Source organism: Oncorhynchus nerka, linkage group LG6, assembly GCF_034236695.1.
Source record: "Oncorhynchus nerka isolate Pitt River linkage group LG6, Oner_Uvic_2.0, whole genome shotgun sequence".
Taxonomy (NCBI): Eukaryota; Metazoa; Chordata; class Actinopteri; order Salmoniformes; family Salmonidae; genus Oncorhynchus; species Oncorhynchus nerka.
Genome location: NC_088401.1, coordinates 69785973 through 69806023, shown reverse-complemented (window position 1 = coordinate 69806023; position 20051 = coordinate 69785973). Strand labels below are relative to the sequence as shown.

At 39.4% G+C, this 20051-nt stretch overlaps 1 protein-coding gene across 1 annotated transcript; it reads left to right on the top strand.

Annotated features, from left to right (window-relative positions):
* The first annotated feature begins 433 nt into the window (after nt 1–433).
* Nucleotides 434–18631, top strand: LOC115130903 (integrin alpha-6-like). Its single transcript, XM_029662476.2, has 25 exons — nt 434–720; nt 1246–1367; nt 1509–1588; nt 1868–2135; nt 2542–2661; nt 3136–3349; nt 9280–9476; nt 9602–9690; nt 9819–9946; nt 10128–10217; nt 10304–10368; nt 10511–10656; nt 10858–11001; nt 11242–11363; nt 11682–11838; nt 13133–13216; nt 13317–13396; nt 13538–13612; nt 14103–14205; nt 14357–14533; nt 14745–14849; nt 16556–16666; nt 16792–16899; nt 17572–17697; nt 17999–18631. Exons 1-25 carry the CDS (start codon nt 533–535, stop codon nt 18098–18100), a joined length of 3201 nt encoding a protein of 1066 aa, XP_029518336.1. The 5' UTR covers nt 434–532; the 3' UTR covers nt 18101–18631.
* The last annotated feature ends 1420 nt before the right edge of the window (nt 18632–20051 follow it).

Below are 20051 nucleotides of genomic sequence, written 5' to 3'. Positions count from 1 at the left end.
TGGGTTTTGAATGACTCCTTACTCCTTGAATAACTAAAAAAACACATCTACTGTCAAGATCAAGTTTCACTACTTTAGACAAATAACAGCTGTTATCGCGACAGTGATCATGAAAGTGAGCAGCTACATACTGTACATGTTCTCCTTTTAGCCATTTCTCATGGACTTTCACACCTTTCCCAATAGTATTATCAAGTGATCAACACCGTACAGTACAGTATCACTGATTTGCTGCAGTGAACAAACCCACCAGACTTTTGATCCAAGGGTGTGAAGTTCCTCATATCCTTAGAATGGAACAAGGTAAATATTAACAAAAGCAATCAAACAATAAACATGTGAAATGCTTGAGTTCTTTGAGCTAAATTCCCCTTGAACCACACCCTGTCTGTCAACACTGTATACTGCAGCTAGTGCCGAGTCACATCCCATTTCTGTAGTGTTGCCCTCCCATTCTGCTTCACAACACGAGGACACCACAGAAGAAGCTATTGGGTTAGCTAGAACAGAGAGTTGTCCCAACAACACCAACATGTCAATTCAATGGTTGGGCCTCCTAGTGGACCTGTGGTTTCTTTTGTCCTGCCTACCATTTCACATCTTAGCTTTCAATCTGGACACGGACACAAAGCATGTTCTGAGGAAAAATGGTGATCCAGGAAGCCTGTTTGGATTCTCCCTGGCACTACACCAACAACTGAATCCTGTCAATAAGAAACTGTGAGTTGGCCTCTTATAAGAAATTATTAACAGTGTTCATACATACTATTATCTGATCTTGCTTGTCATATATAAACGTATTTGTGTGTCCTCTATCCTGTCTGTTTACCCATCTGTCTTATATAAGTACACAATATGAACTGAGAAACGAACTAGCCTTAATGGCTACTCTTAATCTCTAGCCGGTACAACCAGAAGAGAATGGGCCACCTCTCTGAGCCTGGTTCCTCTCTAGGTTTCATCCTCAGTTCCTTCCTTTTAGGGAGTTTTTCCTGGCCTCTCTGTTTTCACGTCTGCTTTGCTTGCTCTTTGGGGTCTAGGCCGGATAACTGTAAAGCACTGTGACAACTGCTGATGTAAAAATGGTTTTATAAAATAACATTGATTGATTGATTGATTGATTGATTGATTGATTGATACAACTCAGACCAGCAGTGAAAAAGTTGTTTTTAGTTTGAATATTTTATTGTAGAGCTGCATGTGAGTTTTACATCAATGTACAACACTCTGATGTATTTTTCCTAGATTGCTGGTTGGAGCACCACGCGCCAAGTCATTTACCAAAATTGAAGTTACGGGAGGAATCTACCAGTGTGAGCTCACCACTGATTCTAAGAGCTGTGAGCGTGTCAAGCTTGACAATGATGGTTTGTTTGCTTACACTCATGTGTAATAGGTTTTTGTGTGTTTGATTGCTGTTAAGAAAATATGTGTGATTTTGTTAATGTGTATTTAACATTAATGTGCGTGAACGCTAACTTTTGTGTTTGAAAACGAATGTTCCCCAGAGTTTGTTAAAAGCAAGGATGTCAAAGACCAATGGATGGGTGTACGAGTGACAAGCCAAGGCCCTGGTCAAAGCGTTATGGTATTGTAAATATTGTGTACTTTAATCTTTGAATTGCCATTTGTTGACAATGATAAACTTATATTGTTTTTTGGTTTGTTTGGTTTGTTTTGTAATAAACTTATATTGTTTTTTGTTTTGTTTTTAATTCAAGGAATTTAATTGACTCGGAAAGGACAACATTTCAGGGTTTCAGTGAAGTTAGCAAAAGAGCACATTTTCATTATAAATCAAGCCCCTTTGTTTATGACTTAGAATTCCTTACGTCTAAGAGAATTTCTATCATTCTCGCCACCACAGACCTGCGCACATCGATACCAGGAGTGGAGCACCAATCCTGACACCCCTAACCTCGTATTCGGTCAGTGCTATATCCTGGGGGAAGATCTCCACAAGAGTGATGCCCATAGAATCTGGAGGAGGGTGATCTGTGATGACAGAAAACACATCAAGGATAAGCCTAAGAATCCTGATTGGTTCGGATACTGTCAACAAGGTCATTCTGCCGCCTTCGCCAAGGACAACACATCTCTGCTGTTTGGGGGCCCCGGAGCTTACCAGTGGAAAGGTACATGTTTTGAATTGGTTGATACTTTTAGAATGGGTTTCATCTTGTTAATGTAAAAAATATGATGCACTGAATTATGATATGTATCTGATATGTATGAGACATGGTATTCATATACTATATGTTTGGGACATTCAAACACACTTGCAGTCAGTACACAATGCACTGATATTGGAATGAGCTGTCGATGTCAATGCAACTGAGATCAGATCTAGTTTTGTCTTGAAAAGCCCCGACAGGTTGAAACATTTCTCTATTATAGATTCTGTCTTTTCATTTTTTACCTCGGATTTATGCCTGTTTAAGGACCCTGGTGTCCACAGCATTTTATAAAAATTAATTCAAAACAACTTAATTTATTCCCAAGGGTCAATTATTCACATTATTCTCCATCTGCCTGTCACAGGAATTGTGAGAATGGAGTCCCTAGACAACCTTGAAGTGTCAAATGAAGAGCCCTGTGAAACTGGGGATGTGGACAGACTTGACCGTGACCTCATCCCTCTCCTTAACAACAGTTATCTAGGTCAGTTTAGATGGGATAGAGCTTTCTTCATCCTCTATTCAATCACAGTGAAAGGAAAACACAGAAGTGCTTGGTTTTGTGGTAAATTTCATCAATACTTTTTTTTGTTTTTTTATACTGTTGGTGTAAGTGATGCAGTAAGGATGCTTTACTCTCTTAAAAGTGTAAAGAATGGCATGTTTCGTATTGATTCATTCTATTTATTTACACATTTTGTGAATTACATCTCCCTTTCCCATAGACTTGGACCCTTGTGCACAATTTATGTTTTAGTAATTTAGCAGACTCTTTTCTTATCCAGAGCGACTTACAGTAGTGAGTGCATCCATTTTCATACTGGTTCCCCGTGGGAATCAAACCCACAACCCAGGTGTTGCAAGCACTATGCTCTAACAACTGAGCAGAACGGGACCCCCTGTTCATCGTGGTAGCGCTGCAGTTGCTAACATTGAGTAATTGCTGTCTTTTTTCCAGGGTTCTCAATCGACTCTGGAATGGCCCTCACCAAGAAGGGCCAGCTGACTATAGTGTCTGGGGCACCACGAGGCGGTTTCAGTGGGGAGGTGGCATTTCTGAAGAGAGACCCATTGGCTGAAAGAAGTCTATCTGTGGAAAACATCCTTAAAGGCCCAGGCCTGGCCTCCTCCTTTGGCTACGACATAGCCGTGGTGGATCTCAACGCTGATGGGTACAGATTTCAGCCAGTAGCTTTGTCACAATTATCTCCCCTTCCTCCCGAAATGTGCATTGTTCACTTCCTTTCAATGATTTGATAGGAAATTACTGGTATACGAAATATGGTGGAAACTCTCACTAGCCATGCCTCCACCAATTCAATGCTTTAAAGAGATTCTCTGGTACATAGTTCTGAAAGTAGTGGTCCCTAAGTGGTCCCCTGAAAATTGCCTACTAAGTCACATATCAGCAATGATGTGCACTCTCGCTCTGCTGTTTGTGCATCTTGCTAGCTGTCACTCAAATGGTGAGGGGCTGAAGCTCAATGGCTAGAATTTCTAGGGGGCTGTCCCATGTGGGGGAAAATGATGGGGAAATGGTGCAGCACAGCTTCCAGAAAAACAGTTTCTTTCAAACTAGGGAGTTCGTGGTTAATCGAGGTGATAGTAATTCTGCACATACACTATGCATGTATGAACTACACATGGACACATCCAGCCCAAAGCAGGAGGTTTAAAAAATACTAAACATTCGCCAGTTCCGGAGCATGTCTTTAAGATTTGTGGGAGCAAGTGACCAAATGCACATTTCAGAAGAGAAACAATATTATTGTGATGCACGCTCTGTATACAGTAGGTCTTGTTAAAGGCCCAGTACAGTCAAAAATTTGATTTTTCTGTGTTTTATATACAATATTTTCCTCACTATGAGATTGGAATAAAATTGCGAAAATTATGATAATGCGCTTTTAGTGTAAGAACTCTTTGAAAAGACAACCTGAAATTTCAGGCTGTTTTCTTGGGATGGAGTTTTGGCCTCACCTGACATCACCAGGGGGTAAATTGGTTGATAGTTTTCAGAATTCCTTCCCCAATCAGACCACACCCAGACAGACAGAGCAAAATTCTTGCTTGAGAAATTGCTCTTTGCTAAGAAGCTATTTTTGTTTCTTTTAACCCAATTTAATTGAAAACAATCACAGTAAGATACTTACAGTGCCTTCAGAAAGTACTCAGAACCTTTCACTTTTCCACATTGTGTTGTGTACAAAGGCCTGAATTTAAAATTCTTCTGGACAAACTAAATACAATCTTTGCCCACTTTGAGGATTTTAATGTGCCACTGACATGACCCGCTACCAAGGACTGTGGACTCTCCTTCTCCGTGGCCGACCTGAGTAAGACATTTAAATGTGTTAACCCTCGCAAGGCTGACGGACCAGGCGGCATCCCTTGAAACAGCCATCACTAACACAGTGAGGCTACTGCCTACATACAGACTTGAAATCATTGGCCAATTTAATAAATGGATCACTAGTCACTTTAATAATTATACTTTAACTATTTTACGATAGGGGGCAGCATTTTCACTTTTGGATGAATAGCGTGCCCAGAGTGAACTACCTCCTACTCTTTCCCAGATGCTAATATATGCATATTATTATTAGTATTGGATAGAAAACACTCTGAAGTTTCTAAAACTGTTTGAATGATGTCTGTGAGTATAACAGAACTCATATGGCAGGCGAAAATCTGAGAAAAATCCAACCAGGAAGTGGGACATCTGAGGTTTGTAGTTTTTCAAAGCTTGGCCTACCGAATACACATTGAGATATGGATAAAGTTGCACTTCCTATGGCTTCCACTAGATGTCAACCGTCTTTAGAAACTTGAATGAGGATTCTACTGTAAAGGAGGGGTGCATGAGACCTCTTTGAGTTAGTGGTCTGGCAGAGTGCCTTGGTCTCACGACGCGCGCTCCCGACAGAGTTACCTCTTGTTCCAGTGCTTTTCTGAAGACAAAGGAATTCTCCAGTTGGAACATTATTGATGTTTTATGTTAAAAACGTCCTAAAGATTGATTTCATACATGCGCCTCATGAAGATGGATTACTGGGCTGAACACTCTAACAACAAGTGGCTATTTGGACATAAATGACAGACTTTATGGAACAAAGCAGTCATTTATTGTCGACCTGGGATGCCTGGGAGTGCCTTCCGATGAAGATCATCAAAGGTAAGTAAATATTTATGGTGTTGTTTCTAACTTTGTTGACTCCAAAATGGCGGATATTCCTCTGGCTGTTTTGGGTTCTGAGCACCGTTCTCAGATTAGGCTTTTTCCGTCAAGTTTTTTTAAAATCTGACACAGCGATTGCATTAATAAGGAGAAGTCTATCTTTAATTCTGTGAATAACACTTGTATCTTTTATCAATGTTTATTATGAGTATTTCTGCAAAATCACCGGATGTTTTGGAATCAAAACATTACTGTACGTAAAGATCCAATGTAAATTGAGATTTTTGGATATAAATATGAACATTATCGAACAAAACATACATGTATTGTGTAACATGATGTCCTATGAGTGTCATCTGATGTAGATCATCAAAGGTTAGTGATTAATTGTATCTATATTTCTGCTTTTCGTGACTCCTATCTTTGGCTGGAAAAATGGCTGTGTGATTTTTCGACTTGGCTATGACCTAACATAATCATATGTGGTGCTTTCGCTGTAAAGCATGTTTTAAATCGGACACGATGGGTAGATTAACAAGATGTTTATCTTTCATTTGCTCTATTGGACTTATTAATGTGTGAAAGTTACATATTTCAAAAGAATATTTTTGAATTTTGTGCGCTGCCTTATCAGCGGAATTTTGTGCCCTAGAAAGGTTAATAATGTTTACATATCTTGCATTACTCATCTCATATGTATATACTGTATTTTATACCATCTATTGAATCTTGCCAATTGAATTCTCATCCATATATATATATATATATATATATATATATATATATATCCATATATATATATATATATATATATATATATATATATATATATATATATATATATATATATTGTGGCGTACAGCAGGTCAGCCACCAGGGGGAGACTTGTCGAGGCCTGGTGGCAGACAGAGGCAATGGCTCCCTCTGCTGAACGTGCCAGGTCTCGACGGGCTCTCCGGCCAGGACTAATTGGGGCTGATTGTGGTTGGTGGGTAATCAAGGGCAGATTACTCACCAGCTGTACGAGTCCCATAAAGCTGCCAGAGGGGCAGCACACAAGAGAAGGAAGGGGGGAAGAAAGGTAAATTCAGTATAGTTGGAGACGGTGCCCGAGCTAAAAGGATAGAGTTCAGTTTTTGTGCCCGGCAGGATACAGTAAGACCAGGAGCCCAGAAGACGGTATCCCGGAGAGGGTCTCATGGGGGTGACCTATCCTTTTCTTTTGATTTATTATTTAAATAAACACCCTTGAAACCGAGCTAATTCTTGACCAAACCCCCTGGTCTGCCAATATATATATATATATATGTATATATATATATATATATATATATATATATATATATATACATATATATATATATATATATATATATATATATGTATATATATATATATATGTATGTGTAGATGCATTTTTAAACAACAACAAAAAAACAGTTGGGGTACCCTGCTGTAAATGCTTCGTTCTTTTCACTCTGTCATTTAGGTTAGTATTGTGGACTAACTACAATGTTGTTGATTCATCCTCAGTTGTCTCCTATCACAGACATTAAACTCTGTATCTGTTTTAAAGTCACCCTTGTCCTTATGGTGAAGTCCCTGAGCGGTTTCATTCTTCTCCGGCAACTGAGTTAGGAGGGACGCCTGTGTCTTTGTAGTGACTGGTTGTATTGATACACCATCCAAATTTTAATTAATAACTTCACTAGGCTCAAATGGCTATTCAATATCTGTTTTTTTTACCAATAGGTGCCATTGGAAAACCTCCCTGTCTTTGTGGTTGAATTTTGTGTTTGAATTTCACTGCTCGACTGAGGGACCTTAGAGATAATTGTATGTGTGGGGTTATCTAGCTGTCATTCAAAAATTATGTTAAACCCTATTATGTGACTTGTTAAGCAAATGTATAACAAAGTGGTTGAATACTTATTGACTCAAGACATTTCAGCTTTTCATTTAAAAAATATATAATTCCACTTTGACATTATGGGTTATTGTGTGGAGGTCAGTGACAATTTTTAAAAATCTAAATTGAATCAAATCAAATTATTGGTCACATACACATGGTTAGCAGATGTTATTGTGCGTGTAGTGAAATGCTTGTGCTTCTAGTTCCGACAGTGCAGCAATATCTAACAAGTAATCTAACAGTTCCACAACAATACACACAATCTAAGTAAGGAATGGAATAAGAATATATAAATAAATATGTTTATCAACTTTTTTGGAGGGGGCATAATAAACTGTAAAAACACCAGAAAATCAGTTCCAAGGGATTTTAATTTCCCAAGTATTCCCACGCATAATTGAGAGACAAATGAAAGCCATTTTTGAAAGGATTATGTTTTAGTCAAATGTTATACAGTATCTGTTTGGGCTTCTTGCAGTCTACAAACTTTTTGTAATTACCAAATAAAATACAATTTTATTGGTCACATACACATGGTTAGCAGATGTTATTGCAAGTGTAGCGAAATGCTTGTGCTTCTAGTTCCGACAGTGCATCAATATCTAACAAGTAATGTTTAACAATTCCACAACAAATACCTAATACACACAATTCTAAGTAAGGAATGGAATAAGAATATATACATGTAAATATATGGATGAGCAATGTGAGAGTGGCATAGGCTAAGATCGTGTAGAATACAGTATATACATTTGAGATGAGTAATGCAAGATATGTAAACATTATTAAAGTGACTAGTGTTCCATTTATTAAAGTGGCAGATGATTACAGGTCTATGTATGTAGGCAGCAGCTTCACTGTGCTAGTGATGTTTACATTTTAGTAAACACTCTTAACCAGAGCGACATACATTAGGGTTAAGTGCCTTGCTCAAGGGCATATCTACAGATTTTTCACCTAGTCGGCTTGGGGATTCAAACCAGTGACCTTTTGATTACTGGCCCAATGCTCTTAACCACTAGGCTACTTGCCGATCATGCCTGTTCCAGCCCCCGGACCATCCGTCAAGAAAAAATCGTCCCGAGGCTGAACCTAGTTGATGATCCCTGTTGTACTGAATACAAATATTCAAAAACGTGCATCCTGTTTGCAAGAAGGCACTAAATTAAAACTGCAAAAATAAGAAATTACTTCTATGTCCCGGATACAAAGTCTTATGTTTAGGGCAAATAAAACATCACTGAGTACCACTCTTCATATTTTCAAGCATGGTGGTGGCTGCATCATGTTTTAAATTTGTTTTATTTCACCTTTATTCAACTAGTCAGTTAAGAACAAATTCTTATTTACAATGACGGCCTACATGTTATGGGTATGCTTGTCATCAGCAATGACTAGTGAGTTTATAAGGATAAAAAGAAACAGAATAGAGCTCAGCACAGGCAAAATCCAAGAGGAATACCTGGTTCAGTCTGCTTTCTAACATACATTGGGAGACAAATTCTCCTTTCAGCAGGACAATAACCTAAACATAAGGTCAAATATACACTGAAGTTTCTTACCAAGATGACATTGAAGGTTCTTGAGTTGCCTAGTTACAGTTTGACTTAAATCGGCTTGAAAATCCATGGAAAGATATGAGAATGGATGTTAGCAGTGATCATCAACCAACTTGACAGAGCTTGAAGAATTTTTTAAAAGGATGTTCAAATATTGTACAGTTCAGGTGTGCAAAGCTCTTAGCGACTTACCCAGAAAGATTCACAGCTGTAATTCCTGCCAAAGGTGCATCTACAAAGTATTGACTCAGGGGTGTGAATACGTATGTAAATTATGGAGTATTGTGAGTAGATGGGTGAGAAAAATATTTAATCAATAAGACAGCAAAATGTGGAATAATTCAAGGGGTATGAATACTTGACAATATCAATGATTTGATATTGACATAAAAACATCTGCATTGGACCTGTATTGTATGTAATTCTGTTGGTCTGGTATTTTGGGGATTCCAGGTGGGATGACCTTGCTGTGGGGGCACCCGAGTTTTTCTTAAAAGAAGGGGTGGTCGGAGGGGCAGTGTACATCTACATCAACAACAGGGGAAGACAGTGGGAGAAGATTGAGCCTGTCCGTCTGGATGGGAACAAAGACTCCATGTTCGGTCTCGCAGTTGAGAACATTGGAGACGTCAATCAGGACGGTTATGAAGGTTGGCTGAGGTTCCTTCATTACTTTCAGAGGAGTTAACTTAAACCTTTCTCTCGGCTTTGGGAACATCTTAGCGACCCATCTCCCTCATAAATTCAGAGCTTAACTTTATTTTTTACTTGACAGATATTGCTGTGGGGGCTCCCTATGATGGTGTAGGTCGAGTGTACCTTTACTATGGTTCCTCAGGTGGAATCCACAAAAAAACAGCACAGGTGGGAGCCTTTACATTAAACTGGAACACCTGCATCTGAGTGATGACCACCCCAATCTCTCAAGAAAGTTTGAAGAATGTTGAACACAAACTACATTTTGTCACAAACAGTATCTCTTGTCATTACAGATTATAACAGCAGAATCGTATAATATAAGACAATTTGGATTTTCTCTGACTGGCAAAATAGACATGGATGGCAATCATTACCCTGACCTGGCTGTTGGATCACTCTCAGATTCCATATTTGTCTACAGGTAACTTTGCCTTGATGACATCATATCAGTGTTCCTCAATCTTAGTCCTGAGAGAAGACACAGGATTTATAGTATATCCTTTAGTTTCAACACACCTGATTCAAGTATATTCTACTCATCATCAAGTGTTGAACTTGGTGGTGTCCACTGGTCATTTTGATTTACTTGGATTTTCTTACAGGGCAAGGCCAGTAGTCAATATCAGAGAGGACTTACGAATCACCCCAAGTACAATCAATATGGCGGCAGAGCACTGTGACAAACACAAATGGTAAGACTTTCAAGAAACAACATATAAAAAATTATCAATACAGTGCCGTAATGAAACCCAACATATTTTTGTCTACATTTGTATAGTACATTCAAGGCACGGGCATGCTTTACCTACACAGCACAGCCGCCATCCTACAACCCCAGACTCAGTAAGTTCCTTACCTTCAGCCTCCTAAATGACCATGCCCTGGTACTGCTGAGATTGAGGCTGTCCTAATATGGACACTGTACTCTTGACGCTTTATGTACACTGTGCTTCCGGAACTTATGCGATGCGTTCTCTTCCTATAGCTGTCAACTATGCCTTCGAGGCTGACGCTGAGACGAGGAAACAGAGGCGTTCCTCCAGGATGGCGTTTCTGTTTCAGTCCCAGGGAGTCCTGGAGCTAGCAGGGCAGGGCAAAGAGAAGTGCACTGAGACCCAACTCAAGCTATTGGTAGTGACTCTGCATTTTTCCATCTCGTCACAACTGTAGTCTTAATTCAGTGGTTCATGAAGAAATCAAAGTGTGTCTTCCTCCAAATAGACTAGGGTCAAGGGACAACCATGGGTCATAAGACAACAACACAATGGGTTTATAAAGCCACTATTTCCTCGATCATGAAAATACAGTACCATTTCTCCCCATCTGTTCAAGGGTGATATCAAGGACAGACTGCACAGCATCCCCATCTCTGTCTCTGTGTCCTTACTGAATGACAGTAAGACAGAAAGCAAGAGTCCCCTGCCTGCACTTACTCCAATACTCAGCCTCTATGAGCAGAGTACAGCCACCTCAGAGGTAAACGTGTGTGTGTGTGTGTGCCTATGTGTGTGTGTGCCTATGTGTGTGTGTGTGTGTGTGTGTGTGTGTGTGTGTGTGTGTGTGTGTGTGTGTGTGTGTGTGTGTGTGTGTGTGTGTGTGTGTGTGTGTGTGTGTGTGTGTGTGTGTGTGTGTGTGTGTGTGTGTGTGTGGAGATATAAGCCTAGTAGTTATGAAACAGTTATTGTGAGTCTTAAGAACTAAATTCAATTTTTTCAGGTTATCTTCATAAATAAAGGTTGTGGGAGTGATAACATTTGCCAAAGTAACTTGGAGCTACAGTACAGGTTCTGTTCCAGACCAAAACTACTGGGTCAAGATGTATTCACCCCACTGCCCAGGTAGAAACTAAATATGTGATTAGAATGTTACCCAGAAGTCCCTCTTGATTACATTCAACTTATTATGTATTCGGTTACATGAACCCTGTAATGCAGTGGTGGCTGGTGGGTGGAGATATAGAAGGACATGCTCTTTGTAAAGACTGGGTTAGAATATATGAAAAGATATCAAACAAAGAGTTTCCATGTGTTTGATACCTTTCCATTCCAGTCATTGCAATAAGCATGTCCTCCTATCTCCGCCAACCAGCCTCCTCTGCTCAATATGACTGTTGTCAATGTAGTGCTTTGGTAATGATAAGGCTCATGTCTTTCTAGTGAAAGAGGTATTCCAGTAATCTCTGCTGGAGATGAGGACATAGCTTTGGAGATCAATGTGACCAATAGGGAGGGTGATGATGCCCATCAGAGTCATCTGATCATCAAACTCCCTGACTCTCTTTCATTCTCATCATTATACTTCAACCACATTTCAGTAAGTCACTGGCCTTCGCCGTTCCATACATTTTTGGTAAAATCACTGTACAGTATACTGGCCTTAGGAGTTCAAATAATGTTAATTAGCCACGATTCTATTCAGGATACTGTAAAATCAATGAAAATATGACCACCCATCTTCTTGATTTCTGAAGTTAAACATCACCAATACCGTAATCGTTCCAGGGTAATAAATAGGTACATTATATATACAAAAGTATGTGGACACCACTTCAAATTACTGGATTTGGCTATTTCAGCCACACCTGTTTCTTACAGGTCCAATTTCTGCCCTGCTAGAACTGCCCCTGTTAACCGTAAGTGTTGTTATTGTGAAGTGGGAACGTCTAGGAGCAACAACAGCTCGGCCGCGAAGCGATAGGCCACACAAGCTGTCAGAACGGGATTGGCGAGTGCTGAAGGGCGCAGGGCGTAAAAATCGTCTGTTGTCTCTTGCAACACTCACTACCAAGTTCAAAACTTCCTCTGGAAGCATCGTCAGCATAATAACTGATTGTCGGCAGTTTCATGAAATGGGTTTCAATGGCCAAACAGCTGCGCACAAGCCTAAGATCACCATGAATTTGGAGCACTGGAAACGTTTTCTCTGGAGAGGTGAATCACGCTTCACCATCTGGTAGTCCGATGGACGAATCTGGGTTTGGCAGATGCCAAAAGAATGCTACCTGCCAACTGTAAAGTTTGGTGAAAGACTAATGGTCTTCGGGCTGTTTTTCATGGTTCGGGCTAGACCCCTTAGTTCCAGTGAAGGGAAATCTTAATGCCACAGCATACAATGACTAACTAGATGATTCTGTGCTTCTAACTTTGTGGCAACAGTTTGGGGAAGCAGTTTCGGGAAGCACACATAATGGTTTGTCGAGATCGGTGTGGAAGAACTTGACTGGCCTGCACAGATCCTTGACCTCAACCCCATCGAACACCTTGGGGATGAATTGGAATGCCGACTGTGAGCCAGGCCTAATCGCCCAACATCTGTGCCCGACCTCATTAATTTTCTTGTGGCTGAATGGAGCAAGTCTCCGCAGCAATGTTCCAACATCTAGTGGAAAGCCTTCCCAGAAGAGTGGGCTGTTATAGCAGCAAAGTTTGGACCAACTCCATATTAATGGCCATGATATTGGAATGAGATGTTCGACGAGCAGGGGTCCACATACTTTTGGTCATGTAGTGTATGTTTTTACATCACTGCCTATAGTTTCATTAAATTATCAGCTGCTATAATATGACTCAAAAGTCTGGCTCCCTGATTGGATATGTTGACCCTACAGGAAGTACTAGTGAAGTGCAACCTCAATGACAATGGTACACTGACAGACTGTGAACTGGGAAACCCATTCAAAAGAGATGCTGAAGTGAGTAGTCATGTTGTGGATGTCTAAGACATTTATTTTTTCTATGATACCACAATTGAATAGTTGTCCATTGTAAGTAAGAGACATTTGTGTCCCTTAGGTTACTTTCTATGTAATATTGTCCACTTCCCGCATCTCTCTGAGCACAACTGATGTAAATGTTACCTTGCAGCTTGAAACGTAAGTATAACAGTGCACATAAATGTTTGTTAGATGACTCATTAGCTCTGGGTAATAATGTAACATTTGAGTCTGTCTCTTTTGTATGCTCTACACCAGTCACACACTGATTATTCTAACAGAGTAGTCTTTTGGTTGCAGGACAAGTGTGCAGACGATACAAGCAAGTGAAGCAAAGGCCAAAGTAGTTTTTGAGCTGCACCTACAAGTATTTGGGTGGGTGTACAGACATGGTATTTATTCTGCTGTTGCTGCTACTGTATTTGTTCTGCTGTTGCTTATTGAGGAGGGAGGGTAGCCTAGTGGTTAGAGTGTTGGACTAGTAACTGGAAGGTTGCAAGTTCAAACCCCCAAGCTGACAAGGTACAAATCTGTCGCTCTGCCCCTGAACAGGCAGTTTCCTAGGCCGTCATTGAAAATAAGAAATTTTTCTTAACTGACTTGCCTGGTTAAATAAAGGTCAAATAAATTTAAAAAATAAATAAAAACCCACCCTTTTAGCTAAAATATTTGAAGAGCTCCTGTCATGAAAATATAGTTTGTGTCACAAATGACAACCTATTCAATATTTAGTGCACTATTTTTGACCAGAGCACTATGGGACCTTATCAAAAGTAGTGCATTACATAGGGAATAGAGTGCCATTTGGGACGCAAACCTTAATGTGGTGAAGGAATTAAGGTTTATGAGATGTGTTTGTTCTCAGACTGGCCAGGCCCTCCCAGGTCAGCTTTGGAGGAGCTGTAAAGGGAGAGAGCGCCATGAAATCAGAGGACGATATTGGAACCCTTGTGGAGTATGAATTCAGGGTGAGCTCATTGATTTGTGGTTCAAAATGCTATTGTTCCCTGGTGATTATCGAAATTCCATATGCCTTTGTACACTGCTCTGCACTGGGCGTATAAAATGTTCCCCCGAAATATATGCTTATTAAATACATCTATTTGTCAACTTTAACAGATATGGAATTTGGGCAGGCCACTGAAATCCTTTGCCAATGCGTCGCTGAATATCTACTGGCCCAAGGAGAACGCAGTGGGGAAATGGCTGCTGTACCTGGTGCAGATCCACAGTGAAGGCATACAGAACGTTCCCTGCTCTCCGCTAACGGAGATCAGTCCTGTCCAACATATAAAGGTAAATTCTTCTGAGCATCAATTCTGAGGTAATATCGATAGGTTACTGGATCTTGAGTGAATCTCTTTCACAAGTGCTCTTTTTTGCGAGTGGTGTAGTAACCAATGATTTATATGCATTATCATTCACACAATTGGCGTAAGTTGCCTATTTTGTCTGTTTGTAAGATGTAGTTAATGCACATCTTCCTAATTATGATATTTAACTCTAGGGCTCTCGTGATAATTCAAGAAAAAGACGAGATGCTCATCAGGAAGCATTGTCATCTGAGGATGGATTCTCCTTCCTGTCAAAGAAAAGAAAATACAAAACTCTGGTAAGAGAACATTCATTTGAAGCAACTATCATGTGTTTAACCCACTCGAGTCAATTGACGCACCGGTGTGTCAATCTAAGTTGCATAACAAAGAAAATCCCCATCAAAATCCAACAATTTAAGAGATAGAGATATCTGTTTTTTGCATAGGATACGTCTCAATCCACAGCATCTGCCAGTGTCACACTTGTGCATCTGCGGTGAAAGGTGGCAAAGTTAGAGCAGTGTTTGTCAGACCATGAGACATCCTGAAAATCGGTATTCTCATAAGAACGTATGTAGCATCCAAACGGTTTGACATACAAACTATTATGGAAAGGGGAGAATCTCACGAACCTGATGGTGTTCTCCGTTTTGCTCTACGACCCCCACAAGTGTCAGGAGACTCGTCTGAAGTTGGTTCAGCCGATCAACCAACTTCTGTCTGTAGCTGCCAAACAGTTTGGGCTACACACTAATATGATCAATCTATGGACCGCTGAGGCGCTCGTGAACACAATGGAGTTCTCCCTTTTGCTCTGCGACCAACACAAGTGTCACGGAACTTTATGAAGATAACCGGTAAACATTTAAACATTCAAACATTTACATCAAAAGATGCAAAGTTGTGGGAAAAGATCCAAAACATCCACATCAGATGTAATATTTTTATGGATCAAATAACATGGAAAACAACCACTTTTTGTTTCAGTGTTAATTAACCATCCTTACAAACCACTTAATGTAAATGTACATTACTGTGTTGTACATACTGTAGGTTGGTGATCTACTACGTTTGTACCTGTAGACTTTCCATCACCATGAAGAAAAACTATTTACAATACAGTAATTGAGTACATTGAAACATCAAGTGGTTTGTGATGTGGCTCAGGTCGTAGAGCATGTAATGCTATAGTTGTGGGTTTGAATCCCAAGGGTGACCAGTATGAAAATGTATGCACTCACTACTGTAAGTTGCTCTAGCTAAGAGTGTCTAGTAAAAGGATTGAATAGACCATTTCAGTTTCCACATAGAAAAAAGTTGCATTCGCAAAGTATTTCAATGAACTGGAAAACATGTATCAAGCAAGTTTTTTTTAAATTTTCCACAAGTATTATCAGATTAACTGTTTTGTACAGATAATTATCAGACTCAAGTTACTCAAATATATTTAGTTTCCATTTTTTCACAAAAGTAGTACACTGGGCCTTTACTAGTCCTGTATTAGCAGACCAATAGGATTACCGAACCAATATAGAAGTTTGTTGGGCAGGCAACAACAACAAAAATTATGAAAAATCACAGCACCCCCACCCCCAAACTACTATGTAGGAAGGTAGCTTCTTGCCTACCCCCAAAAATGTGTAGAATGTGTAAAAATATATATCTCCAGATGTTTTAAATATTTCCTAGATTTAGGACAAACAGTTCAAAACCTTGCTTCTTGTGATTTCTTTTATAACTGTCCTTTTTTCCATGTATGAATGTGTTTTGTAATGCGCTTCTATGGTGTTTAGTAGTAAATATTTCATCAAATAAAAAAATCTGAATACTTGATACCTAAAGGGGTCCATAGTATGACCATCTTAAAACAATACCATATGTCAGCTTACCCCCCCCCCCCCCTGCCCCATCTTAGATTCTAAACAAGTCATTTTTTGTTTTGTTTTTGCCAAGTCATTGCTGAGTGGAGAGACTTTAATTTTTGAACCCCACTTTCTTGCAGACATGCTCAAACGAGATGAAATGTGTAGAGATACGGTGCCCTCTGCTGGGTTTGGACAGTACTGCAGTGGTGTTTCTTCAAGCTCGCCTTTGGAACAGTACTTTCCTTGAGGTGCCTATTTCCCTTATGTTTGTTACTACAGGTTCTTCATGTACATAACACCTAATTCTGTTGCATAGACATTGTGTCGTCCAGTTTCAGTGCAGTTTCTTTGTTCTCTGCGTATCCCATCATAGGACTACAGTTCATTAAACTACCTGGACATTGTGCTGGATGCCACTCTCAGCTTGACAGACTCTGCAGAGAATATTGGGCTTAGGAAGACTGAGAAATCTGGAACCCAGGTACAAACATGCTTATGCTTGTTTATTTAGAAATATAATGATGGCCCATGTGTTCAAATAGCTAAATGATCCATAGTATGACCATCTTAAAACAATTCCACACGTCAGCTTAGAAATATAATGATGGCCTATGTGTTTAAGTTAAGAAGTTTCCATTGACTATTTTTCCCTGCCCTGAAGGATACCTGATCTATCTTCAGAGGACTACATTATTGTTCTTTAGAGTTGAAATAGTTTTCAACTATTATTATTTACTTTCTGGTTGTTTTGTAGCATACTTTTTCATACATATCTGTATGGAATTGCTATCCACACTTAGTGACTAATCAATCCTGTAATCTAAATTGATGTTGTTTTTTGGTTTGGTTGAAATTGGTCTACTAATCTGGAATCACAGATCAATGTAGCTGATGTAATTACCATTGCCTATTTAACCACACACACCCTCTCACACTGTGCAGCATACATACACTCTCACCAGTCTCTTTTCAAGAATGTCATGTGTTCATCGATTCAGCTAAATACTGTAAAGTACCTTCAGTTTGATGGCTTGATGGTGTTTGTTGTCTCAGCTAAATACTGTAAAGTACCTTCATTTTGATGGCATGATGGAGTGTTTTCTGTCTCAACTAAATACTGTAAAGCGCCTTCAGTTTGATGGTGTGTTTGCAGGTGAGGCTGACAGTGTTCCCTGAGAGGAAGGCTGCCATCTGGGCTAAGGTCGCCTGGTGGGTCATCTTCCTCTCTGTAATGGTAGGACTGCTACTTCTGGCTCTGCTCGGCTTTCTGCTGTGGAAGGTAACACAATGTGTAATACACACTGTGGAAGGTTGGTGGGAGGAGCTATAGAGGGACGGGCTCATTGTAACGGCTTAAATGGAACGCAAACGCTTCAAAAATGGAAACCACATGTGACTCTGTTCCATTTATTCCGTTATTCCGTTACAATGAGCCCTTCCTCCTATAGCTCCTCCCAACAGCCTCCTCTGGTGGAATCCAAATATTGATATGAATATTGAAACTTCTGTGAGAATCTTTATTTTGAGTGTGTGTGCTTACCCCGGCTACAAATAAAGTTGTCTATTTGATCCTATTGTAGTGCATCAAGTACCCTGTGGCTAAGAAGTACTACGTCATGCATAAGAACACAGAGGAACGTCACCCCATTAGAGGAGACTCATCTTTGGGTCCAACTGCATAGGCACAGAGAATTGTATACACTTCAATGATATAATGAATTGAGCAGACTAGTGAAAAGCTCATTTACAGATTGTGTATGTACACAAATGTTTACAAGTTTAGCAGCTCTTTGAAACGTCTTAAACGTACATAAAATGTCATGGATTTCAGTTGTTGTTTTTAAATTACGTGTTTGTTTTAATGGTTGTGTTGATGTCATACTGTACCTGTGAATCTGTCTGACTGCCATGTGGATATTAATACAAATGTGAGCTTGAACATTAGATCCACTGGTAGCAATAATACAGTTACCAGAAGAGACTTGAATTCTGAAAACAGTCCAAATGAATTTACAGGCACAACATTTTCTTGACAGTTTAATGAAACGGAGTAATCCATTTCCCAAAATTGTTACATCTTAAAGTTGTACTGACTATCCTTTTACAGAAATGGAATGTGGTATCTTATATGGGAGTGTTGATATGAGATCATAGTGGTTCCATTAACAGACTAGAAACCAAATGTTTTTTGAATAAAAACAAATCACCATCCAGTGACCACTCATTAATTTGAATTGTGCACTTTGATAGTTAAAAGCATCTATCATTGTTTATTTTAATAATGATGCTTCATTAATAAACAGTCAAAATCCATATTTAGACCTGGCATACATAACCACTCCCACACAGATTTACTATCCTAACATACAAGGTTAAGAACCTTAGTAAACATACTGGGCTCCCAAGTGGCACGGTGGTCTAAGACACTGCAGCTCAGAGCAAGAGGTGGCACTGCAGCACCTGGATTGAATCCAGGCAGCATCACATCTGGCCGTAATTGGGCGGCGTACAATTAGCCCAGTGTTGTCCGGGTTTGGCCGGGGTAAGCCACCATTGTAAAATAAGAATTTGTTCTTAACCGACTTGCCTAGTTAAATAAAAAAGAAATACAATTCCCTCAAACAAGGGATGCTGCAATTGGTCATTCAAAAAAAAATGTGCTTGAATGTTCTCAATACATTCTTATTATATTAACCATCTTTCCTTTTTTATTACACTTCTCTCTCCTCTCTTTTTATACACTTTCATTACCTTTCCCTTTACTTCAACCTCTCATCTCTTTTTAAATCAAGTCGATCTGTCTCTTTTGAATCAAGTCGATCTGTCTCTACTTTGTAGAGCTTTTTATTGTATTAAATTATGATTTAATACTTGCTGTTTGCTCTATGCTTGGTGGAGACTTAAATGTCCTTGGCTACTTTTTCTCATCTTTAACCAGTCTTTTGTCATCGTCATATCAGTTTTATTGAAGTTCCCAGTCATTAACATTCACTTTCTCCCTTGCTGTAAATGATATGAGACATTCAGAAAACAATTGTCTGAGACCTACATTTAATTTGACTTTAATATAGGGTTAAGACGCTCACCACACCTCCATTTTCACTCTTATCAATCACTCTCACATATATTTAACACTAATCCTCCTTAATTCAGAGCTCATTCAACCAAGCTGCTATTGTAATTTTGTTGTCTTAAAGAAAAGTTCATGCAAAAGTTTAAAGACATCTCCTGTAACATATCCTATCCACACCCCATTCCTTTTTTTAATACTAAACCTTATTCAAACCATACAAAACCAGACACACATGCTGCTCCCAACCTATCATGAGTCCCAGGAACAATTTCTCCACGGGAGATCTCAGGGGAAACTTTGTACGAAGCCTGGTCCAGCGGTTCTCAAATATCTCTGGTTAATATTTCTGGATTCAAACCAAGACACATGAAATGCATTTTTAATTTTTTATTTCACCTTTATTTAACCAGGTAGGCCAGTTGAGAACAAGTTCTCATTTACAACTGTGAACTGGCCAAGATAAAGCAAACCAGTGTGACACAAACAACAACACAGAGTTACACATGTAATAAACAAACATACAGTCAATAACACAATAGAAAAGTCTATATACAGTGTGT